The sequence below is a fragment of the Taeniopygia guttata genome, chromosome 3 (genome assembly GCF_048771995.1).
Source record: "Taeniopygia guttata chromosome 3, bTaeGut7.mat, whole genome shotgun sequence".
Classification (NCBI taxonomy): domain Eukaryota; kingdom Metazoa; phylum Chordata; class Aves; order Passeriformes; family Estrildidae; genus Taeniopygia; species Taeniopygia guttata.
The window spans coordinates 81,362,961-81,388,414 of NC_133027.1; the positions used below are offsets into that span (position 1 = coordinate 81,362,961).

Genomic DNA, 25,454 nt, shown 5'->3' on the forward strand with positions numbered 1-25,454 from the left:
ATATCCCAAAGTGCTTTTCACTCTTCAATCCTAGCCAGATCTTGATACACTAAGGCAAAGCATTTAGTCTTACATGAAATTCCACTCAAGTCAGAGTTTCTCCTAGGCACAGAAGGATCATGTGTACTAAATCAAATGCAGAGTTAAGGCTTACTGCAGGTATCTCAGAGTATCATGTTTACATTTCCATTAAAGTTCCCCTTTTTAAATTTGACAGTGTCATGGCTTAAGGCCAGTTGGCAACTAAGCACCATGCAGTGGAATGGGAGGGAGAATCAAAAGTAAACTTGTAAGCTGTATTAAAAAGAGTTTAATAATTGAAACAAAAGAAAAAATTAATAATAATGCTAAATAATAATGATGATAAAAGGATTAAAAAAAAACCAAAACAAGGAGAAACAAGTTTTGCACAGTACAATTGCTCCCCACCCACTGACTGATGCCAGATCCCCTTCCTGAGCCCAGATTAGCCCCTCTTCCATGTAAAAAAAAGTCTTTGACTTCAAGTAAACACTACCTAGTAGCAACCAAAACATCAGTGTGTTATCAGAATTAGTATAATACTGAAGCCAAAACAACACTGTACCAGTACTGCAAATAAATTAACTGTATCCTAGCCAAAACCAGAACACAAAGTCAAACAACTAAAAATAGAACTATATATGCTTCAATGAAGTTTCCCAAAGAAGATAAATAAACTATACTTCTGAATGTTTTTAAAACAAAACCAAAGAGCCTCATGCTGCCTTTTACTCAAAGAAGCTCCAGTGGATCACAAGGCCAGGAGATACTTAATAGTCAACAGGAAAAGATCTTCATGTAAAGAATGCTGTTCTCTTCAAGTCTGACCATGATCACACATATTTAATATAGTACCTATAGCTGGCTACACTATTTAATGACTCTGTTCCTACCAGACACAAATTATTTTAATCTCAGCTTGAACCTATCCTGCAACTTTGATTCTGGGCTATGGAGATCTCAGATGGCCACCTAAGCTGACAGCAGATCAAAGAGGAGAGGAAAGGTCCTCAATTCAAACACAGATAGAAGAGTTAGCAGTATAACTTGGTTCTGGTCAGGAGAGGGTTAATTTGTACAGTAATCCATGGGGAATACATGGCTAGGACAAGGAGGTTATTCTATACCACCTCATGTCATTTTCTGGGAATCGGGAAAGAATCACTTCTGGGTCATGGGAGCATGGCATGATCAGGTAGGGCTCCACAGTGAACTTTTGGCATGCGAATCACCCTCTGTTTTTAGACTTCCGGTTTTAATGTTGTTACCGGTTTTGTCTGTGTTTGTTTTCTTATCTCACTGTTGTTTCTAGTAAATTGTTGTTATCTCAACCTGTGCTCTTTACCTTTTGTGTCTCCAATTCTCATCTCCAGCCTGCCACAGGGGAGGGGGAAATGAGCGAGCAGCATGTGGATTCAGTAGGAGCATTAAATTGAAGAATACCACTCCTGATCGACCACAGCCTCATTCCTACCTCAGTTTATAGAGCATGAGACTTCTAATCTCAGGGTCAAGGGTTTGAACCCCATGTTAAGCATCAAATATGGGCTGGGGTGTGTAGGGGATCAAGTGAGGCACTTGTGGGTTCACTGCAGCTGCCTGCTGTGAAAAGACTTCAGTCCCAGCTGTGAAGGTCTCTGGTGGTGAGAATTTGACTACCAGAGTGGCTCCAGAGTGGTCAGGCAGGGAAGTTAATCCTAGGAATGCCACCACACTAATGATTTTTTTCACTAAGTGAGTGATTTAAAACTCTATAAGCAACATTACAGCTTCCATCCTGAAGCTGTGAAGGTTTTGTCCCTTAGAATCTTTATACTGAAATAAAATCTTCTTATGACTGTGCACATCTAGAGACAAAGTCTATCCAAAACTGTACCATGCAAACATTCATATGCATATACAAGACAAAAGTAACTAGAGCATGTTGTTATCAAACACAGCATGTATTAGGATAGATAACCTATCCCTTTACAATATGGGAGAGCCACTTTCTAGACTCAACTTTTCTTTTCCAATAGGCAGACTTGTAAACCCAGTAACACACTGAAAATGCCTGTTAGCTGATGCCTACTGACTCTTTGAACTATTGTATTCTGAGATCTTCCAAGTTCACCTGATCTTAGGATGAGGTTCAGCCAGCTGCTGAAAGAGAATCAATCATTACCAATATCCAAAGAAGCACACTGCTAGGGTACATAACAGAGTAAGCAAAGACTATAACAACTTAACATTCTCTGAAATTCCAGTAAGTATACTACCTTCAACTTTTTCTTTTTGATATTTTTTTCTTTATTTACCTATCCTACATACCTTGAGGTCTCGATGAATTAACTTTTCAGAATGAATATATTCCACTCCTTTCACTATTTGTAAAAATCTCTTTTGTGCCATTTCATAATACTTTCGGTCTTTGCTAGGTTTTGCAATCCAGTTTTCCAATGTCCCTTGTTCGCAGAATTCCATTTGGATGAAAAGACAGAGAATTTTTTTGCCTGAATTCTGGCTTCAAAAGAAAATTATATACCATATTGAAATTGGCAAGATATAATTCCTCCCAAGTCATCTTCAAAAGCCCTTTTTGCTAATAATTATTTTTAGAGTTACCCAAAACAAAGTCTGCAAGTCCCTTAATTTTAAGAAAGATCCTAGAGCAATTTGTATTAAATAATAAGGACTGCAACCCAAAGAATCCCTGCTCAGTTGCTATATATTCCTGTAATATTTCTGAAGTTTTGCTTGTTTTCTAGTTTCACACTGGTAGTTTTCTGAAAGCCCCAGTTCCATGTCCCTCATACCTAGAAGCATGTCTGGCCTTGTAGGAACTGGTGCAAGACCCTGACACGTGTTCTCTATTCTGCTCAAGAGATAGAGCATCAGCCTTCCTATCCTGCCCAGAATGGTCATGTTCATTCCAGCTGTCTCCTGTCAAGAAGGTAATCCAGTGACTATTTCTGATATTGGTCTGCTAGTCACAGAAACCCTTCTGAGAACTGGAAACCTAGATGAAACATATTCACCCATCTGGCAGCCTCACACATTCCAGAGAAGCTCGTAAGATAGGCTGAGGCTGGAGATGGTGAGGGGAAGGAAAATACAGAGAGAAGCATGCACTGTTTTTTCCTATGTACACTGTCTGATAAGTGCCCTTGAATAAAGCTGCTTGAAGCACTGAAAGAACAAGCATTAAATGGCTCAGGACTCTGTAGTCTTGAGGTCAGGGCACAAATTTCAGTCTGGGACCTTGGCTTTGAGGACTTTTTTTTCCTTTGCCCAATAACTGTTCAATGTCAAATAGGTTGCAACATATTAATGAGGTTCCAACATATTAATGGTTCAGTTTTGACAGACTGTTTTCCCACATTTTAGTGCTCTAAGTATGACAGTCTATCTGAAGAGTATTAATTCACAGCTAGTAACAAAGTTTACCACAGAAGCTTGGAAAAGTTAATAGTCTAACTGACAAGTAAAACTCTCACCACTGTTTTACTAGAAGTCTCAGTGTTAAAAGGCTACCTCTAAATTAAAGAGCATTTTCATTTTGTATTCCTTTCCTAAACAATCAAAACTGCTTCAGGCATCATGGTTAAAATACTAACTTAGGGAAATAATTAAATCTATGACAGCTATTGGCTGACCAGTATTTATTATAAAAAGGAAACTTCTGATCAGGAATTTGGTGGCCAACCGTCAGACAATTTTTTCTGTTGTTAATTCTTGTCCCAAATTTTGAGTTCTACATTCTTACTCTCCTCTATAAATTCATTAAATTCCATATATTGAGAGAGAAGTGAAATATAAAATTATATAATGTATCTATTAATCAAGGAAAAGAAGATATAAATATACTTAATGACATACAACCTGCTGCTGGAAAGTACTGTGTCTTTTCTCTTCGCAGTACAATTGCACGTATGTGCATTTGTATTTGTGAAATAATTGACAATCAATTACCAATAGTATGAAACTCACTACGTGAAAAAATGATTGTGAATGCAAACTATTATTTTGTAGTTACCTTGAGTCTGAGTACTTCATATGGTCTTCCCCTTTCCAGCTGCAATGATAGCGCACTATGTTCTCATGTGTAAGTCTTGCCAGTCCTTGTGCTTCACGCTCTACTTTCCTATCAGGAGGGGGGAAAGAATTAAAAAGAAAGGTATTTCCCTATTACAAGGTAATAAAAAGTTAAATAAAAGATATGCTATCAAGTGGAAGGATACAGATAGTTTTACATTAATTTAGAAACAAAGCATAATATTCTCCTTCATTTCATATAAGTTCAAAGGTCAAAACTGAAGTTACAAATCTGATGGGTTTTTTTCATTTGCTGAGTTATTCAAAGTGCAAAAAATGTTTTAACCCCATCAGGAATTAAATCCCCACTCAAAAAAAGCTGAAAAAGCAGGTAGCTTTTTCAACCACCAGCAGAGCACCAGTTATTACTTGAAGAATCAGTAGAAGGTTTTCAGTATAGTTCTCAGGATAGCAATACAAATGAAAATAATATGTATTTGCAAAGAACACAAGAATCCAAAGGGAAATGTACACATTATCCAATTTAAGGGACAAGTATCTCCAACAATTTAAAACATTTTCAGTATATAACCTAAAAAATTAATTTTTTCAACTGCTAATAAAATACTCCACTAGGTAACACAAAATTACTTCAAAAAGAAAATTAAAATCATCTTTCTCTGAGATTTATGAAAGACAAGTAACACAGCATGAGAGTAATGACTACATGGGTCAGATATAAAGCATTTTCCAGTTAAAAACCTCAAAATTTATTACATGGATTTTTTTCTTTTTTCTGTAATTATAGTTATGGAAATTTTCTGCGTAGCCTGTCAGAAGTAACAGGGCTGCTTTCAATGTTTTAATAATCATCAGGTTTTCTTCACACACATTTTGCAATATTAGCAACCAGAGCCCTACTGTGTTCAGGAAAAAGAGAACTTAAAAGACCTACATTTTTATAGCTCCAGCATAAATTAACCCATTACATGAAATAATTAACAAAGGTTCAGGACCACTTTCAGCTTCATTTGGAAATAAAGAAAACAATTTACTAGAAAGGACAGATAATTAATAATGAAAATCACCTAAATGCTTCTAGTATTGCTGAAGAGAGAAAATAAAGTACTAAAATCTTGATTAAGGTTGTCCTAAAACGCAGAAGTAAATATACAGTACATACTTTGTGAATTCAACTCGTTTGATTGCATAGGTTGTCTTATCACATGTTGATATTCCCTTGAAAACATTCCCAAAACCACCTGCACCAATAGGCTCTATTTTTTCAAAAAGTTCGAGAAATCTTTAAAAAAGATTAAAAAAAGAAAACCACACAATTATAACTTAATTTTCTATTCAGGATATAGAAATAATCTTGACAGGTTTAATACATCTACTGCAATATCATTCTATAGTCATCATTTGACCAATCTACAGGTCTAAATCACAGCCTTGGAGATTAAAACAAGGGAAACTGACCCTCCAGGCATGTCAGGTAACTACCCTCACATCTTCACATGAACAGCATTTGGTTCTAAGCTTTAAATACCATCACTTGTCAATTTCCATGCTAGATTTGAAATTTCCACCAAAAAAAAAAAAATCTAATGTCAACTTTCTTTGAAAGTTCTTTTCAGAGCAGTATTTTCCCTCCTTCTACCACAAATAAACACATCTAAATTCATACATACTGTTATTGCCTTACAAATATTAAATAAAAAAAAATCCTTCTTACGTTTTATTGACAGTGTGTGGACTCCCATTCTCTTCTCCGGTATTTGTGTTCACATCTGGCAAATTTGCATTTGGGTCTGGCATATTTTTTTCCTCTTCCTTGTTTCTTATATTAGCAAAATTAGCTGCCAATTTTCTTTAACAAGGATAAAAGCAAAATTTATAATGAGCCATTTTTCTAACACAAGATGAGAAAAGAAATATACCTCTCAATAGCAGCATTTCTTTACTAGAGATAGAAAAAGTAAAGTTATTTGCAATAGTTTAGAGGAGATAGCAATCTAGAAATAAACACATACCTTCCGGACTTCAGGACATAACTTTGTGCATTTCTCTACATGGAAAAAAAGAAAAAAAAAAAAGCCTGAGGTATCCTGAATATTTTCACTGTAGTTGGTTTAAAACTGTTTAAAACATGTCTGACAACGTATCTAGGAATTGACTATAAATATGATCATACCTTATGTAAACAGTGTCATAAGAATGAATCTTAGCTCAGTGTTTTTCACATATGCTATGCATAACATTATCATTACAAAAATATGCATAACATTATCATTACAAAAAATGAGCTTTGTTTGACCTTTTCTTGAGAGTACTGGCATTTGTTAAACACTACATAAATTTGACCCACAATACAGAAGCAAAATGACTAATGGTTAACACTACTGAATATTCTTAGGAAAAATGCATGTATTTTCCAATGATTAGTGGATAAAAGAACAAACTGATATTACACTCTGACAAGAACCATGCCCTATTCATGCCCTATTCAGGGTCTAAAATATAATTATGAGGAAGACCATTTTCATACTATACCTGAAAAGGTGAAGGCTTTTCATATATTGCCATGTCTTTCATTTTTTCTACCAATTTTGCAGATGAGTCCACAAAGCAAATGCTGTTTGTACTAAAAAAATAATGGGCTAGTTTTAGGTGAAAGTAACACAATAATAAATAAAATTATTGTCACGAGAACAGAAGAAGTACCAAAAAACACACATGACTGATTTAAACTAAAAAAAGTCCTGCTTGAAAGCTATTAAAATAACAACACTTTGTAATATTCTCCTTTATTTCTATTATTAAATGAGTCTAAGATACCTAGAAGATAGAAGAATGTAAAAGTGGTAGTGGCACTACAGTTAAACTGATGGTTCTCAAATCACATATCAAACTTAATGTATGCTCAGTTTCTTTTGCTAAGCAGATTTTTCTCTTTGGTGGAAAGGAAGATTCATGTAGCATGAAAGAAGAGGGAAGAAAAAAGGGAGAGAAGAAAGCAGAATATGGAGCACAGTACTGAAATTCAATTATACTGAGTTCACAAGAGTGTCACAAGGGGAAAATGAGCATTAAAATGGCATGAAATAATGCTATTGAATGAGGTAGGATAATCCATTTACATCACAGCAAAAATGCCTCTGAAAGAACTACCTATGCCAAAATTGAATAAATCAGAAAGCTCTAAACTTACTGTAAGTTATCCCATACAGACTCACATAAAACTGCACAAGTAGAACAAACTTTGCTCTGAAGTTTAAGGAACAGAAGTTAAAATTAGATGGCTTTAAAACAATAAAATGGTATCTTTTATTTAGAATTAGAGCATATTACCATCTGATACTACTAAATATGTTGTTACCACATTAACCCAACTTACTCCGAGTCAGACTCAGCTGGCACTTGAGAGGAATTGCTGTATTTGCTAAATGTACAACTGCCATTAGATCTTTCGATTTCCATCTGGAAAGAAAAAGAAAAGCCAAGAATTGTTTAACAAAATCACATAAACAAATTCCTAGTGCAAAAAATGCAGAGCAAGTTGGTAACTGCACTAAACATTCAAAGCCCTGCAGAAGAAAAGCATCTGCCCAGTTTCCACACAGAGAAAGGAAAAACACAGGGCCCTGTCACAGTGAGTGTACTATACAGATTCATTTACAAAAGTGGAGTCTGGATTCTATTCAAAACCAAGATAAGAGTTACGAAAAGCAAATATCTTCACTGTTTGCTGCATGTGCAACTGCTGTGTGGAAGATTACATATATGTAGGTTTAGGTATGTGTAATCAGCAGAACCGAAAATATGAGTCAGTATAAATTGATATTCAATGTCTTCAGCATGAAAACACTGCAGGGCTGAATAAAAAAGGCACTTATCCCAAATACTTAGCAGAGGTGCTTCCCCTTCCTCCCACTACCTATGTCATAAGAGCATAAAAGTAACATTAAAAGCAACAACTACAATGGATATAAACCATCACCTCACAAAAAATAACCAAAATTTTTTTTTTTTTTTGTTTCTTTGTTTCCTGGTATTCCATCAGAGTATCATGGACACAAAAACACAGGGTTTATGTTTCAGTGAGAGCCAATGAATAAACCCCTTTTTTTAAATACAAGAGTACTGGACCATTATTACTTTTTGCCAGTTTACATTTTGTTTGTTACACAGATATACTGAGAATTAATAAATTTAAAACCAAACTAAAATAACCCACCCCAAATTTAGACTAACTAGTATACAAGTTCTGCTTGATGTAATAAATTTCAGACTTTGATGAAAATTAAAATACCCTCAGGTTTGCAACAAAGGAAAATATTAAGAAAGGCTCCTAGAGCTATAATAGGACATTATTAATGACATGCTGGACTTAAAAATAACTTTAAAAGCACTGAAAATTCACAGTAATAGATAAATAATTTTAAAAGTACTTAAAAGTAACAAAGGCTTCTTTCCTCCCCTATACTGCCATCCTTTCCTTTAAACTACACTCTATTTAGTTAGTTCATATATTCTGTACATTTCAGAAGTGGGTTTGGATCACTATTGGGCGTCTGATAGATTTTTGTACATGTGGAAATATCAGTTGCCAACATGAAGACAACAGCTCTGCTCTCCAGAGGATGGTGTCAGCAATTGTTTCATGGGACTTTGCCTTGGAACACTACAGAAGGCAAGTCCTGCTGATTCTGACTCCTGCTTTTGCCTCTCACATTACACAACGGATTTTTGATCCAACAGAAGACAGTAAAAGAACTATGTTCATAGACTGCCAGCTCAACAACACTGCACACAGAAGACAACTGGTATACAAATTGGAATTGAAAATTTTTTTAAATGTGTGCATCCTTGAATGACAACATCAGACCTATTCTGAAACACAGAGAGATATCAACTGTTAGCATTTATTTTTTTAATCCAAAACTGAATATAGAAGCACAACATAAATTCTACCAATAGCAGCCCAACCAATATACTAAAATATGGATCATTCCCCTCTTTAATGGAATACATGGAATTTGCTTTTAAATACAATGAGTAAATTGGTTCAAATATTTAAACTTCTGTGATAAGGCTAAATATAGCACATACTCTCAGAGATCTTTCTTTTTTTACCTTCTCATATGCTTCCTTTGCAGCAGCTTGTTTTGCAGCAGCTAGGGTAGGTCCAGCGCCCCTTCCATACACATGACCACTAATTGTACAGCTAACAGTATACCTGTAGAATGCAACAGGGAATTGAGTCTTATATGCCATATGACAAGTCTTAATGATTTTTAAACACTACAATCAAGTGACTTTATAGAATGGAAATCTGAAGTATATATCTTCAAGACAGTGTTTTCAATATACATTTAATCTAATTAATAATGGTAGGTAACTAATTTGTTGTGCCTTAAAGATAACTCACTTTCAGAGTGAGCCTGAAACAATCATGGAAAATATTATTCTGGGAGATATTGACTAACACGTGGAGGACAGCACAGTCATTCATCACAGCCAACAGAGCTTGCAGAACAAGGAAATCAGGACCTTCTCTATGAGAGGGTACCCCACCCAGCTGATCTAGGAAAGCAAGATGATACAATCTTTTTAGACCTCAGCAAAGCTTTTGATACCATCTCTCAGCATCCTTCTGGACCAAATATCTAGCACACAGTTGGATAACCATGCTTACATGATGGGTGAGCAACTGGCTCACAGGTCAGGCACAAAAGGTTACAGTGAATGGGGTGACATCAGACCGGGGACCTGTCACTAGCGGGGCTCTACTGGGCTCCATTCTCCGCCCTGTGCTCTTCAACATCTTAACAACTTATACACAGGACTCTAAGGACACCAAGTAATTTTCCTGACATTTCTAAACTGGGAGGAGCTGTTGACTCCCTCAGGGGCAGGAAAGCCCTGCAGAGTAACCAACATACTAAAATTAAGAGATGGGCCATCACCAAGCATGTGAAATTTAACAAGTGCTGAAGTCTGCAGCTGGGATGGGACAACCAAGGCTGTATGTACAGACTTGGGATCAGGAGGCTGGAGAGCAGCACTGCGGAATGGCACCCGTGTGTCCTGGTCACTAGCAAGTTGAACATGACTCAGCAGTGCCCTAGCAGCCACTGCGGGGGAGGGGGGGGGGGTTTGTGTGTGTCCTGGGATTCATCAGGCACAGCATCACCAGCCAGGCAAGGGAGGGGATTGTCCTGCTCTGCTCTGCTCTGCCCTGCTCTGGGGTGGCCTCACCTCAAGTCCTCTGTGCAGTTTTGGGTGCCATACTATAAAAATGACATTAAGCTATTGGGGGGCGTTTAAAGGAGACCAAAAAGATGGTGAAGGGCCTTGAGGAGAAGCCGTATGAGGAGCAGCTGAGGTCACTTGGTCTGTTCAGCCTGGAGGAGACTGAGGGGTGACCTCACTGCAGCTACAACTTCCTCATGAGGGGAAGAGGAGGGGCAGACACTGATTTCTCTCTGGTAACCAGTGACAGGATTCAAAGAGAAAGCATGAAGCTGAATCAAGATAAGTTTAGGTCAGATATCAGGAAAAGATTTTTCACCCAGAAGGTGGTTGGGCACTGGAACAGTTTCCCCAAGGAAGTGGTCACAGGCACCAAAGCTGACAGAGCTCCAGAAGCTTCTAGATAATGCTCTCAGGCAGATAATGTGACCCCTTCTAAAGATTCAGCTAACATGACCAAGGATAACTAATGGTAGCATTAGTAAACACAAAAAGTATTAGAAGGAAGTAGGAAGGTAAATTATATCTTACGTGGGAGCATGGTCACCTCCAGTACGATTTCTGTTTGGATAATCAACTAATAGACCCGTCCTTTGAGAAAAATTATTTAATCGGCCAACGTAATTTTCGTCTTGTTCAGGTGATGAGGTCGGTTGACTTGTCGTTAACTCTGCAGCTGCCATATTTGAGGCGCTCCTCTGCTATAAAACAAACAAAACAGGTAACTTGAAAACTTAAGCTTAAAAATACATTCAGATAAACAGTGCACAAGAACTAATATAGCTGCAAGGTTTGTCCACACTTCAAAACACTCTTAAGAAAACCCAAGTTTCCATTAACCGAGTCCTTTGTGGCAAAGGACAGACATCCCAAGCATAACTATTACATTTTAAAGAAACATAAACCTGGCTTTCCAAGCACTACACTTTTGCCTTTAACAACCTCTCACCATGCCTCATCCCACCCCCCCTTTTAGGAAAATACAGGGAACAAGCTGTGAAGAACGGATGGCAGCAGGATGCTGCTGATGCTCCCACATTTGCTGATGCTGCAAATGCTCCTGTGCACGTACAGGAGCAGAAAGCAGGACTTTTCAGCTGTCTCATGACTAGTCAACATCAGTAACGTATCAGCACACATGCAGCAATTGTGTTAAAGTAACGACAGTGACACAATAAAAGCCAAAAAAGGTAAAGAAAGATTTCACTCAAAAGGTGCTAAGAAGCATTCTGAGTCAAAAAGAAAAATAAAGAAAGCAAATAAAGAAGGGTAAAACACTTGGCAGAAAACTAAGGAGCAAAAGTCAAACCTAGACTTAATCAAGGAAGGATAGAGTATATAACTAGCTATACTGTAAAGAATATAATGAAAAGGAAAAAAAGATTAATTAGAACAAGTGAAACTAAGCAATTTCATTAGCAGAGTGGCAACAGACACACAGAGTAATACCCTGCAAATGTTTTGAAGACATTGAATCATTGAACAGTAGTCAAGATATAAAAGGACCACTGCTTGCTGTGGTGTGTTTTCTTTTAGAGCTCAGGTTTGCCCCCTAATCTCCTCCCCTCCCCAGTTGTCAATCTTCCTGAGCTCTTCCCTAACCTCCTCCCCTCCAAGTTGTCAATCCTCCCTTTCCCTGCCCCTTTCCCTAGGACATTCCCTGTCACTCCTTCTAGTCCCTTCCCTTTCTTCTAGAGTATTCCCTGTCCATTTAGTTACACTCGACACCCTATTTGTTACTTTGTGTTATTCCACTCCCCTATTTCCCGTGATAGGTTTATGATATGTTAGTCCCACCTTAGACCCCTCCCCAGTTTTACCCTCATTGGTTTTTGTTCCTACACCCCTCCTCCTGAGTTTCTGTATAGAACCTTCTGTTTGCCCTCCCAAGCTGGTCTTGGGACTCTGTTTTCTCCACCTAATAAACCCACTGTGGAGCACTCCAAGCCCCGTGTTGTCATTATCTGTCCCTGCGCCAGGCCTGCCGATAACTGGGAATTGCAGAGCTCGCAGGAGGACGCCCCTGCCACAGCCACCCAGCATGCCCTACACGGCACGCACTACAACAACTGCTCACTTTGGATACACCAAGGAAGCTTAACAAAGGCAAATACATTTCCTTATCCTCCTATAACAGCAGAGGAGGAAATACAGTATTAGGTATCAACCCTATAGGAAAAAATAAGGAAAACAATTCAGTGATAAAAAGTAGAAAAGTGATGAATAAGACAGAAACAAAAGACACCTTGAATAATTAGAAACTGTTTCAAATTAAACAACATTTTATCAAAAGTCTACTTTCAGATATTCATGTTCAACATTTACTACATTACATACGATGTACACTGCATAATCCTTAATCCTACTATTTACTCACCTGTTCCTCAATCATCTCCCATGTTTCTTTTGCTGCTACTGCATTTGCTTCTTTTTTACTTTTACCAGTGCCTGTACCATATTTCTGACCATTTATTTTGACAACAACTGTGAACCTGCAATGAAGGAAACTTGTCTAAAACATTGCTACATTTTCCCCACGCATATATTATAATAATCTTATCAGATTAAACTTTGGGTTTGTTATCTACAAAGCACTATAGGATACACTACAGGAAGTATTGAAGGATTAATGTGTTTTAACTACATCAAACCTATGATTATCATAATTCTTTAGTATAAATATTTTTTAAATTTTCCTCTCTAGTCAGAAATGCATGTACTTTATTAGTTCCAACAGTACTTTTAACTGCTTAACTGCTTTTTAAAATCAAAATAATTTACTTTTTAAAAGTATAAGAATGAATGAGGTCAGCATCATTACAAGCAAGGTTGTGAAGCCCTAACACTAGGATACATCTCAGCAGTGCAAAAGTACACAGAGGAGATTAGCTAATTTTGGTTTCATGAAACCAGATGTGACATTACACTCACCTTTAATACCCTGCGATGTACACTGCTTAATAAGAGCAAAAACCACGCCTGGTGCTTGCAAGACATAAATTTAAAGGCAGTCATAAAAAAAAGCCCCACCAAAACAAAAAAATATTACCAACAAACAAACACACACAAGCCCCAGTCGTGCCTTTCTGTGCTCAACTGCTGATCCTTTCCCTCTCTGTCCCTCCATTCCACAACTGTGCATGTCCTGCTTCCTAGATGGCAACTCCATGAGTCAGAATGGGAATCTGATGCAGCCCAGGACTGACAGAACTGGATCTGGCTGGGATGGGGTTAACTTTCTTCAGGGCAGCTAGAATGGTGCTGTGTTGTGGCTTTAGGACTAACACAGAGTTAATGTTTTACCTACTGCCAGTAGTGTTTGCACAGCATCCAAGTTTTTTTCTGTTCCCACTCCAGCCCTCCAGCAAGCAGAGGAGGGATATACGAGAAGCTGGGAAGAGACACAACCATAGCAGGTAGCCAGAGGGACATTCCATGCCATATGGCATCACACTCAGCAATAAAAGCTGGGAGATTACGAAGGAAGGGGGGATACCCATGGCTATAGAGTACATTCCCAAGTACACATCAGACATTATGAAGCCCCACTTTCTTAGAAACATCTGCCAGCTGATGGGAAGGAGTAAGTAATTTCTTTATTTTGCTTTAGTCACACATCCAGCTATTCTCTATTAAACTGTCTTTATCTTGATCCACAAGTTTTTTCTCCCTTTCACCTTTCTGATTCCCTCCCTGTCCCACTGAGGGGAAGTGAGTAGTTAGCTAGGGGTTTCACTGCCTCCTGGGGTCAACCCACTGCTGTGCCCTAATAACAAATGGTTGCATTTCAGACAAAACCATCCCTACAGATCTGACTTGTTCTGCAGCTGCAAATGTTTCTGATACTGCCTTTGCGCAAAAGGCAACACAGGAAAAAACAACAACTGGATTTCTGCCTTTGGCAGCAGTACACGCTTGCAATTGGAAGTTAAAGTGACCGTTAGAGCCTCAGAGTACCTCTGTGCTTCAGATTGCAGCAGAGCATGTAAATGCTCACAGACAACAAGATGGATTCACAGTCAAGGTACAGCACCATAAGCTCCTCTGTGGGAAAACTGGTCTCAAATAATGTAATGACTTTGCGAAATCACTTTTTTCATTATTCCAACCTTATTCTCCACTTCCCTTTAATGAAATGTTTGGGTGGGAAACAAATGAAGATGCAGAACAGTGCTTGCTATCAATGTGTAAGCAAGGTTTAACAAGAAATCTTAAAGGGGCAAACAGTAGGAAAAGGCACACCCATAGTGTGCCATATACTCCTACACATAGGAAACAACAAGGAAAAAACAGAACATGTAAAAAAGGTTGTTCTTTGGGAAGGAGTTTGTCAGTGAATACTACACACATTCAGCTATGACACTGCATCCAAAATACACCATTTTATTTAAGCATCCCAAGGAAATCTGCAGTGAGTCTCCATAACCAAGCTGAGGATTACCTGCAGGAGCAATACATGAGCTGGTCATAAGTGTAGAGTCATTCACCATGAACCCCAAGTTAAAAAGCAATTCCCAGGCTTGACAGGTTTAGGCAGGACTGACCTAATTGTCCATTCTCTGTGTTCCCAGACCAAGAAAGCTCAGGACTGAGCCACCCTGGTCTCCTTTAACCTCCTTACATTGTGTTCACCACTGGCCCTGTCTGACCCAGTACTGGAAGCAGCTACAGCACCAGAACCATGATAGGATGGGAGGTATCTCTGCATCATGCCTCAAACAACTACAAGGTGATTTATGAGATGGGACACAGCACAGAAGAGTTAGGGAGCTAGCTCACAACCAGCAGTGATCACAGGCCAAACACCAGGAACGAGCAGCATAAGGGGACTGAAGGTTTACAGCACACATCACTTCAACCTGACACTTTACACTGTATCCTTGGAATAGCCCAAGTTACCCAGGATTTTCCTAGATACCACTGTCACACAATGGGCTGAATTTCATTTGTGGATGTACAGAATACACAGAAAAACAATGAAAAACCACAATAAATGGAATAAACAACTTGGAATGTATTTGCCAGTCCCATGCCATTACTTTTGTGTGATCACAGCTGTTGTCTTTACTGCAATAAGGGTTACCTTTTTGAATTACATGAGCCACATGGGTAAAAAAAAAGATAACTGATTAATATTTGAGATCCAGATAATATCTATTCATTTATTCTGGGATGGTAGATGGATTTTAGAATAAATCTGCATAGACAGTGCTATCTGACAACATGCAACACATCTAAAGAAATGTATTAATTATTAGAATAAGGCTTGTCTTCATGGAAACTAGCAAAAATTTTTTTTAAAAATCACACAAGGAAATATTACAGATCTTGAGAAAAAATACACTATATCAATGTTAAAAAATATATTCCATCACCTGTAATTGTCTCTAAAAGGGAAAGCAAAACTACTTAATCAAAAGACCCTTTTCTTGTAAGAGATGTTAAAAATATACTAGACATTAAATGTTAGTACATAATCAGTTAATACACCCAATCTTTCTGATTAGAAATTAACAATGCTTTCTAAACACTTTTCTTTGTAGCATTTAAATCATAAACTGAAATTCTTGTTATAACCCAACCCACCTTCTGAGAGGAGATGCATAAGATACAACAGCTACTAGTAAGTAAACAGGTGCATTGCTGGTACTCTCTGAAAAAGAGCCATCACCCTTGAAATAAGTTTTCTCCTTAAACTGTATCACATTATGTCTTCCCCATGCACCTACCATTCAATTCATGGTTTCAACCAGCTTTCCCACTACATACATGCTTTCAGGAAATTAACATTTGTGACTGCAAGCTTTACACAGTTTGTCCATTGCAGAAAGAGCCCTGCTAGCTCTTGACATGCAGAGTAAACTTACTCAGGATAATGAGATGGGCCTGTCATATCGACGGTTTCATAAACCAGTTTAAGTTTACGCGTTTGACAGTAATGGTTGATCTTCGTCATATACTCACGATCCATTTTGACACAATCTTCAACAGATGCTGCAAAATAACATTCAAAGATGTATCTGTTATTCTAGATATAGAATAAAGGCAGTCCCTAATCCTAGTAGATAGGTCACTGCTGATATATGAATGAGGTCCCATATATACCAATTCCATAAACCACAAACTTAAAATTTAGCAGCAATTTTAACTGAGGTCAGCAATTTTAATTGAGATGAAATAAAACAATAAGATATAATTCAATAGTTACAGAAAAGACATTTGGCAGTGGTTCAGATAAAGCATAAGTAAAAACCAACCGATCGGGGTACGGGGCGGGCTTCCCACCTGCCTCCCGTACAAAGGCAAAAGGTTCCAAACACAACTTATATACTGTATGCTAATACATATTCATGAACAGTTCCCATAAATCACCTTCTATTTTCGATTCTTGCAACCTGTGTCACTCTACTGCACAGTGCATGCTTCCATTTGTTGCTATGGGGTCTTCTGGTCTCTTCGGGCGTCTTCCTGGAGGAAGGCCAAAGGTCTTCCTCACATGTCCTCTGGATAACTCGGCAGGTGGCGCATGAGCATTAAGCTTGGTGTTATGCAAGTACATACTATGTTCCAATTAATTTATTTCATAGCTAAGACCACTATTTTAGACTCCCTGTCTGGAATGGTCCCAACTTTATTCATATTCAAGGTCGATCCTGCTCTAGGAGTTGTCTTTTAACTTCAGTTGATGCCAATTTCGGTTTGGGACTTTGACTTCCTCCATTCCCAAGGCCGAATCCAATTCCTGCATCCTGTTTCCCACATGTATTCTTGATGAAACTCATATGCTTCATAACATTAATCACATATACTTTTCAGTTATTTTCCCAAATTATTGATATAATTACAATTTTGTTAGCAAAATCACATCCATTTATAACACTGCTTTAATACAAAATAGAAGACTGATGCCAATAACAAAGTTCATGGGAAACTAATTCGAATTTCTATTTCATATGATTAGTCAGCAAATGTTTTGGAAGTCATTGCTTGCAATAAGGGTTTTAGAAACCAGAGTGGAGAATTTAGTTATTAGAGAAGATTTCTTAGCAGATTTCTTGACAGAAAAAGATTGAATCATGCACTGATTTCTGTGGGAGGAAAATAATCAGTAACGTTTCTCCAGAATTAGAAGGGAACCCGACGGCACGTAACATATCCCCTTCGAGCAGCGGTGACGCCAGGCTCAGTCGCACGGACCAAAGATGACCCCAGGGCTCCCCAGCCGCGCTGCGGGCACCCCATCTCGCACGGACCCCTGCCCTTCCTCCCGCGCCCCCGCCCCGCCGGTACCTCCGAGCCGCTGCCGACGCTCCGGATCCCGCGGACACTGCAGCAGCCGGCCGGCGCGGCGCGCAGAGCCCGCCCCGTTTCGTTTCCCGCAGCGCCGGCCCGCGTTAGAGCGAAAACGAAAGCGAAAGGCAGGCGAGGGCGGGGAAGGCGCGCAGGCAGTGGGGCGGCTCTGGCCCCAGCCCGACACAAGGAGCGGCGGCTCTGCCCAGCGCTCCCGGGCCTGCGGGGAACCAGGGCTCCGAGGCGAGCGAGCGGCTTCGCACAGACCTGCCCCCCCGGCCTTTTCCTGTCACAGTAACCACGCGCTATGGCTCAGCAGCATGGCCAGCGGGCAGCAGTGCGCACCCAAATACATCCGAACGCCTCAAGCCCAAGAACCCCCAGGGTTTTATACCCTCAGAGTCTGTCCCACGGCATCAGTCCCGCTCTTCCTTCTCGTCTTCTCCTGCTTCCCTGCTCTTTGTTCATACATCGCACTGGCGTCACCTTATCCAAAGGGTCGGCAGTCACCAGCCCCTGCTGTTACTCTCAGCTGGCCATTCACCTGCCTGCAGTCACCTGTCTTCATGTCCTTTGTTATCCCAAAGGATGGGAATTCATAGTCTCGAGGTCCAACCAGGAGCCCAATGTGCATTTCATTCTGTGGATTACAGAATGACAAGACACCTTTGTGAGAAATATTCCTCAACACAATTGAGCTTGAACTATATTATAGGTATCACTTTGTAATAAATCTCTTACTGGGATAAAGGGGGAAAAAAGTCAGCCACCAAAGTAATAATATATTCTGTGCAAGTGAGAAGGAAATCTCCAAGATTAGTTTTCAGGGGCTACATGTAAAAGATGGAGCAGATGACTTCCTGTGCAGACAGGTCACCTACTCCTGATTGCCTAGATTTGATTCCCATCCCCTGCAAGGTCTCTCTCCAGCTGTAGAAAAGAAAAACAGCAGTAAGCCTTAGGTCTTCCTCAGTATGAGGAAACAGCTTGGGCACCCAGGAAGCTCACCTGCTCTCTCATAATGCTAACACAGCCAAAAAGGAACCCATTGAGATACCAGTGGAGATGCAGGAAAAAACCATCAGAGAGTTCCAAATGTTGAACTCCTAAACACAATCATCTTGGAGAAAAAAACAAACAAACAAACAAACAAACAAAAAAACCCCCCAAAACTCAAACAAACTATGATATGGGTCGAATTATTCACAAATTATTATTTACATATGGACAACAAGTTTAACAAGTTTTCTTTAGAAGTAGGGCCCCTTGGCTGGGACTGAGCCTGTGCAGCCTGGTGGGAGGGGCATGTGGTGACGTCAGGAAGTGTTTATTATGTTTTTCATTTTTTAAAGGTACCCAGAGCAACTTCTTGTTTAAAGATACCAAATTGGCATTCTTACATTATCACTTCTAGAATGTGCACTCTATCTTATGTTTCAGTTTGTCACCTACTCAGGTTTCCTGAGTACTCAGTTTCCTGTTCTTTCCTGTCCTGAGTACTGAGTCTCCTACTCAGTTTCCTGTTCTTTTCCTGATTCTCAGCTTCTGCAAGGGGTTTCCAGCCCCTAGTGAGCCCGCAGAACTAGGAACAGGAGAACAGACAGGAGAAAGTAACGCACTTGCTGATAGAAAAATGGTCCAAATGGTCCTTGAAAGCAAAAACATTAATTTTATGTAAATGTACCTTTTTCCAAAAGTACACATAGGATCCACTGCTCACTGTCTGCAATGCAGGGCTCTCTGAAACAAATGTCATCTTCCTAAGTAGAATGAATCATAGAAATTCAGCTATTTTTAATCACTCTTTTGTGTAAATTCTGAAAAACAGTAATTCAGTAGAGGCTCATGAAATCCACATGCCTAACACCTCTTCTGTCTTATCAAGCAAAACTAGCACATTTTATTAGAACTTCATTAAAACTCCTCTTATTGCCTTAACTACAGGATCCCTAGCCATCGCTGTTTCTCTCTCCTTAAAGGCTTGTCTTCTGTAGTTTTATTTGCCATATGCCAAGCTTTTGGGAACAATTACTTTGGCCTTGCATGTGATTCAATGTCTTCTATCAGATAAGGAGATTCCTATCAAAGGTGCGGTTTGTAGAACTGAAAGTGACCTGGAGTGAACTTCCAGTTTTTTGATAAGAGACAAAGTTTCCTCTAGCTTTGTGAATTGCAGTTAATGATTCATGTCTAATTGACATTAGCAGTATTAAACACAAATTAAATTAAGAAAATTTGCTAGATGGCTGTTAAAAAACATCCCTTGTGTTTCTCAAAACATTATCAATGAACAAGAACCTGTTAAACTTCACCTTGGGGAAAAACATCAATTCTGAAACAGCCTTTGGTAATATACACCTAAAAATCTTGTTCTATGAAGCTGTTCAGGCTTTCATTTGAATGCCTTTGTAATTCACTTGCTCTATAAAATATTGACTTTTGCAGTTTCAAATAATCCATTCTTATACGGGGTTCTCAAAATAGTGGAGTTACAGACTTTGGCTTTATTAGGAACAGTTGCTGATGGATGATTTAATCCCCGTGCTGTAGCTGCTGTGCCCAGAGGCAACTGCAGAAGGACACGCTCCAGAAAGTAACAGGGAAGCCGGGAAAGCCGAACTGAACCGAATCTTTTGCGTGCGCGTCTTCCTCCTCCTCCTTCTTCGTGCAGGTCGCTATTTACGGAATGCTTCGGAGTGAAAACCTGCAAACTTCGGCATCTTTGGGCGCCACGCCACGACCCCGTGCAGGGACCTGTTTGGTGCCGTTCCTAAGGCTGGGATAGGCTTTCCCAGCGGCAGTAGCCGCTAGCCCGGGGCTGGTACAGCCAGCCAAGCTGCCGCCAACAGCCGGGAGTGGGCAAGCCTGCCCGGGTGGAAGCGCTGCGGGGGGAATTCTTCCAGGACAAAGCTGTTCCCTTGGCAGCATCTCAACACGTTGTTTTCCAACCAGGTGCCAGCTGTCCCGTTGTCTCATCCAGAAAGCATTCCTACACAGAGAAAGATTAAAACAAACAAACAAACAAACAAAAAAACCCCAACCAAAATCAAAGCAAAACATCAAACATCGAAGCACATCCCAAGTACCGCGGACCCACCCACCACACCCGGGGCCCCGCAGAGTCGCTCCTGCTCCCGGGCTCAGCTGCCGCCCCGCCCACGGCCGCACGGCAAGGGGCGCGCCGCCACACCCACGGGTAGCCGGGGCACTGGAGCTCCCGCCGCAGCCTTTCTTCCCTGGCCGGCGCCACCACCGGCCCCCACGAGCTACCGGGATTCGGGCAGGGTCTCCTCATAGCCCATTCCAGAGCCCTGCGCGCCCTCAACCCTCCTTCTCTGGGGGGCGGGAGGGGCACCCGGTAGCGCCGAGCTCCGCCCGCCGCCCAGCGCGCTCCGGGCAGCGCCGTCCCCGCCGGGCCCCGCCCCGCGGGCCTGACGTGAGGGGCGGCCCCGGGGCGGCCCCGCTGCGCTGAGCCGGGCACGGGCGGCTCTGCCGGTGCTCCGCCGCTCCCCTCCGCCGTCCGAGCGGGGCGGCAGTCGCGGGAGGCGTTGCCATGGGGTTGCACGGCGTTAAGGCGGTGTTCTTCGACCTGGACAACACGCTGATCGACACGGCGGCGGCGGGGCGGCGCGCCATCGAGGAGGTACTGCCCTTGTCCCCCTTCCGACACGGGCCCCGCGGCCAGCGCGGCTCCCGGCGCGGCGGCGGCGGTGCCGCGCGGGTCCCGTTCCCTTCCCTCTGACGCGCGCCCCCGCGTCCCTTGCAGGTGATCGGCGCCCTGCAGTCCAAGCACCGCTACGGGGAGGGAGAGGCCCGCGCTGTCTGCGATAAAGTCCAGGCCAAGCTCCTCAAGGAGTGCCACGATCCCGCCAAGATGTGCATCACAGACCTGCGGATTTCGCACTGGGAGGAGGCGATCCAGGAGACCATCGGGGGGGAGGCGAACCGCGACCTGGCGGCCGAGTGCTATTACTTGTGGAAGACGACGCGGCTGCAGCACCTGACGCTGGCCGAGGACACGCGGGCCATGCTCACCGAGCTGCGGAAAAGCCTCCGCCTGCTGCTCCTCACCAACGGCGACCAGCAGACGCAGAGGGAGAAGATCGAGGCGTGCGCCTGCCAGCCCTACTTCGATGCCATCGTTGTGGGGGGAGAGCAGAAAGAGGAGAAACCAGCGCCATCCATATTTCATTACTGTTGCGATCTCCTGGGGGTGCAGCCCGCAGAGTGTGTGATGGTCGGTGACTCTCTAGATACAGATATTCAAGGAGGCCTGAATGCTGGCTTGAAAGCAACGGTCTGGATAAACAAAACAATGACTGCCCCGGTAGATACCACACCCGTACCTCATTATATTATTTCTTCTGTACTGGATCTTCCAGCAGTTTTACAGAAGATGGAGCACAACATTAATGCTAAGTTAGAAACTGACCATATGGCTAGTAGCAATGAACCACACTGATGATGGTTCCAGCATACAGAGACCTGCTGAGCTGTTAGGTGACAGATGCTCTTTTTAAAAGTCTGACCCTAGGAATTTGAACTCATCTATGGTCTCTTTTAAACAGCAGAGCGATGAATAAGAGCACAGTTTTCAGTGCAAATAGGACAGAAACACAGTTATATTGATTTAAATTATGCAAGTGCAGCTAATTTAAAGCAACTGCCTCTGGAAATTATTTTGGCAGACTGTGGCAGAAGTCTGTCTGTCTCTGACCTAAGCTGCCAGTCTCTTGTTTTTATAGTGGAAAAGAAAATTTGAATGTTCTGAGTTTTCACATGCTTTGCTGACTTGTAAGATTAGCAAAATCTTCAGTTCTGACCTTGTGTGCAGTGTGTAAGAGAAGGTGAGAAAGAGAGTGTGGTACAATCTGGTAAATCTTCACAACTGATCTACAGTTTATCTCAGGAACTGGACTGAATTTCATTATTTCTCAGAGTATTAGAAATGCTCTACCTTTGATCTTTTTTTACAAGTTTTAGAATTTTTTTCTGACTTTGCAGTGGTTTTTCTTTTATGAAACTTGTATCTCTTGCCAAAAGTACTTAAACATACATGAAAAATTAGCTTTTTTATTGGGGACCATTTATCAGAGGGACTTGATGAATAAGCTTCTACTTTATATTATCTTGTTGCTTATGCAGATATGCAGTATACTTGTGATTCAGATTATGATTTTGGTTGAAATGGATAAAACAGGGATATTTTCAATAGTGTTACTGTACTGTAAGACTTTTCAGAAGCTAATATCATTGTTCTGTCTGATTTTATCAGTGAATTTTGATCAGACATTTTGGAGAAACTGTTTTTGTTCTTGCTCACATGTATGATTACTCAGATTCAACTGTAGAATCAGTGGCTTTTTTGGCTGTTTTATTGGCACTGCTATATAATCACTTCTTACTCCAGTTTGCATGTGTAATTCATGTGATTTATTCTGGAGAAAATACAAGCTAATTGTCTGTAAATTGCTTTCATTTCTCTCTTTCAGGAAACTGGAAAATTATGTCCTGTGTATTACAGTACTATATACAACTTTATAAGGTATATGTGATATTTCCACTACATGTAGGAGATGACTCTCTAAAACAGTAAGGTTTCATTTTTCCCCAGATCATTACATCCATTTATTTTTTTCTGTGCCTCATATTCTTACTACATAATGGGGAAGTATTCTCATATTAAATGGAAATGTAGGCACTTGTTGGCAAGTCTGTGGTTTTCAACCCTATTTGCTATATATTCACCAGGATGAGTATAAGACCATATATGAAAAGCCAAATTTTATGTTTTGAATAATTCCATGACAGATCTTTTGAGAACAGGGGTATTAGGCTACTGGCAGAAGAGTGTCTGGCATGTGGACAGCAATTAGAAGTACAGAAACCTACTATGAAATGGGTGTGTAGAAGAAACATAATATACAAAATATACAAAAAACATTCATGTCAAATTAAACCAAGGAACGTAAGTAAATGCAGTTAAGTCTTGCATGGGATGAAACAGTTAGTTTAGAGGAGGCTGTTACTGGTTTGGGTTAAATTATTTGATTTGGAGTTTAGGTTGGATCAAAAATGTTGCTCCTACATTGAGGAGGGGGAATACAAGAAAATAAATACTAAATTTGGAACCCCTTTCCCAACTGTCCATTAGAAAAGGTAAAGCAGTCCACATTCCTTTTCTTACCTGGCCAAGGCTGTTGAGACATCAGCTCAAGGAAGAGTACAGAGAAAGACCCCGCCTGTTCCTTTGAGGAAGTGGGCATATATTGAAAACAATCCAATTACAGTAATGTGAACCAGTGGCACTGACGTGTCACACCTTCTGAAGGAAGAGGCCTAAGTTAAGATTTTTGTTTGCATTTAAGGAGCCTGGAAACAGTCACTGGTTTAGCTGATAAGCAAAACACTGCTAATAGCATTTCTTAGAACTGATGATTGAGACAAGAATAATAAAGATCATTGAGCCTGTCTGGGATGCTGTTAAAAATAGAAATGTATCCAAAAGATTAGAAGGATCCCTGAAGTAATCTAACTATACCATCTAATACAAAAGCAACAACTTTGCTCACAACAGCATCCCAAAGGAGCTACACAGTAACTGACTCTGCCTTGTTTGCGCAGCAGCAGAGTAGTAGAACTCAGGTCAGAATGAGGTTTCTGATACAGCTGATATTTAAAATAACAAATAATAATAACTCATAAGTCTGTCCGTGGGTTTGAAGGAGATATAGATACATAAATATATAGATATATATTACACCAGGTTACCATTTTTTAATATAAGTTGAGGCTCATATTCTTTTGCCCCTGCATCATTCTGAAGTGACATGCTGAGCCTGCTTATTGTATAAAGGGTCTCTTGTTTTAGAAGAGACTGCTCTTTGTTTTGCACATGGCCAGCCATTCCTTTTCATCTCTGACTCTGAAAAACCACAGTAACTGCACACTCAGGTGACAGTAGAGGCTACAGCTGAGATTATTTTTCCATTTCTGACTTCTGTACCAGGCTGAATGTGGCTACTGGTGTCCAGAGAGGGAAACACTGTTTTGATGCTTCTGTAAAACAAGGAGAAACAATACAAGACTTTTCTCTCTTATCTAGGGCCATTCTTAAAAGCAGTTACCCAGTAATGGATTAGGTGTGTGGAGTATCTCTAAATACTCAAGATGTTTTTCTTAGATAGAGCTGTTGCAGAAAGGATAATGAAAAATAATTATGTCTAGTAAATTGGAAACATAAATGTAGTGATGGTATAATTTTCCCATCAGAAGCAGAAACAAATCAATTAAACAGTCTAGTAAGAGTTCCCATTAAATTCTGGTATGCTTAGTGTTACGCTCTGTTAGCTAAGTTATGTGGTTTAAACTATATTTCCAAAACATGCAAAATGAAAAGAGGAAAAGGAAATTCCATCTGTATTTTTTAAACTTTTTTTTTTCCAGACGAATGTTACCTCCTGAGGTTAATCTACAGTAACTTTGACTTCATTGACATGAACTGAAACAATAATTTAATACCAACTATATTCTAACTCTTGATTTAAAATAACCCATGTATTAGTCTAATAAAAGTATTTTGTTTATAAAATGTATGTTTGAACATTCTGAATTGCTGTGGATAAATACAACAAAGGACAAGAGTTCTGTTTGGTTTTTAAAATAGCACAGAATTAGGATTTGAAATCTATGACCTCATGTTTAGATGTGGTGACTAGGTGTAGTTTCTGTAATTTCAAACAGAGGCTGGAACATAGTTACGTGTTTATGAAGATTCATGGCCAGACTGAATGTTGAATTGCCAGCTGCAGTTCAGTGGTAGCTGAACCTGACTTGCCAAGAATGCCAGCTCACATAAGCCTGCATGTCCTGAC

The 25,454-nt window shown here is 40.4% G+C and overlaps 2 protein-coding genes across 8 annotated transcripts in view; one reads left to right on the plus strand and one right to left on the minus strand.

Annotated features, from left to right (window-relative positions):
• Positions 1–18,113, minus strand: part of EIF2AK2 (eukaryotic translation initiation factor 2 alpha kinase 2) — a 25,582-nt gene extending 7,469 nt beyond the window's left edge. The window contains exons 1-12 of one of the 7 annotated variants that reach the window (XM_002191203.6): positions 17,581–17,817; positions 16,158–16,284; positions 12,668–12,782; positions 10,822–10,991; positions 9,172–9,274; positions 7,433–7,515; positions 6,589–6,679; positions 6,069–6,103; positions 5,771–5,905; positions 5,219–5,338; positions 4,037–4,144; positions 2,332–2,524 (exon numbers count right to left, since the gene is read on the minus strand). In XM_002191203.6, the coding sequence (XP_002191239.5) occupies positions 2,332–2,524; positions 4,037–4,144; positions 5,219–5,338; positions 5,771–5,905; positions 6,069–6,103; positions 6,589–6,679; positions 7,433–7,515; positions 9,172–9,274; positions 10,822–10,991; positions 12,668–12,782; positions 16,158–16,261 (1,257 nt within the window). In that variant the 5' untranslated portion in view covers positions 16,262–16,284; positions 17,581–17,817. Of the gene's footprint in view, positions 1–2,331; positions 2,525–4,036; positions 4,145–5,218; positions 5,339–5,770; positions 5,906–6,068; positions 6,104–6,588; positions 6,680–7,432; positions 7,516–9,171; positions 9,275–10,821; positions 10,992–12,667; positions 12,783–13,221; positions 13,276–16,157; positions 16,287–16,662; positions 16,796–17,580; positions 17,818–17,974 lie in introns of those variants that run through there. The other 6 variants (XM_030268458.4, XM_030268466.4, XM_030268462.4 and 3 more) reach the window with 6 other exon arrangements.
• Positions 18,114–20,995: 2,882 nt separating this feature from the next.
• Positions 20,996–25,171, plus strand: NANP (N-acetylneuraminic acid phosphatase). The gene is made up of 2 exons (XM_002194388.6): positions 20,996–21,223; positions 21,347–25,171. Exons 1-2 carry the CDS (start codon positions 21,134–21,136, stop codon positions 22,040–22,042), a joined length of 786 nt encoding a protein of 261 aa, XP_002194424.2. The 5' UTR covers positions 20,996–21,133; the 3' UTR covers positions 22,043–25,171.
• The last annotated feature ends 283 nt before the right edge of the window (positions 25,172–25,454 follow it).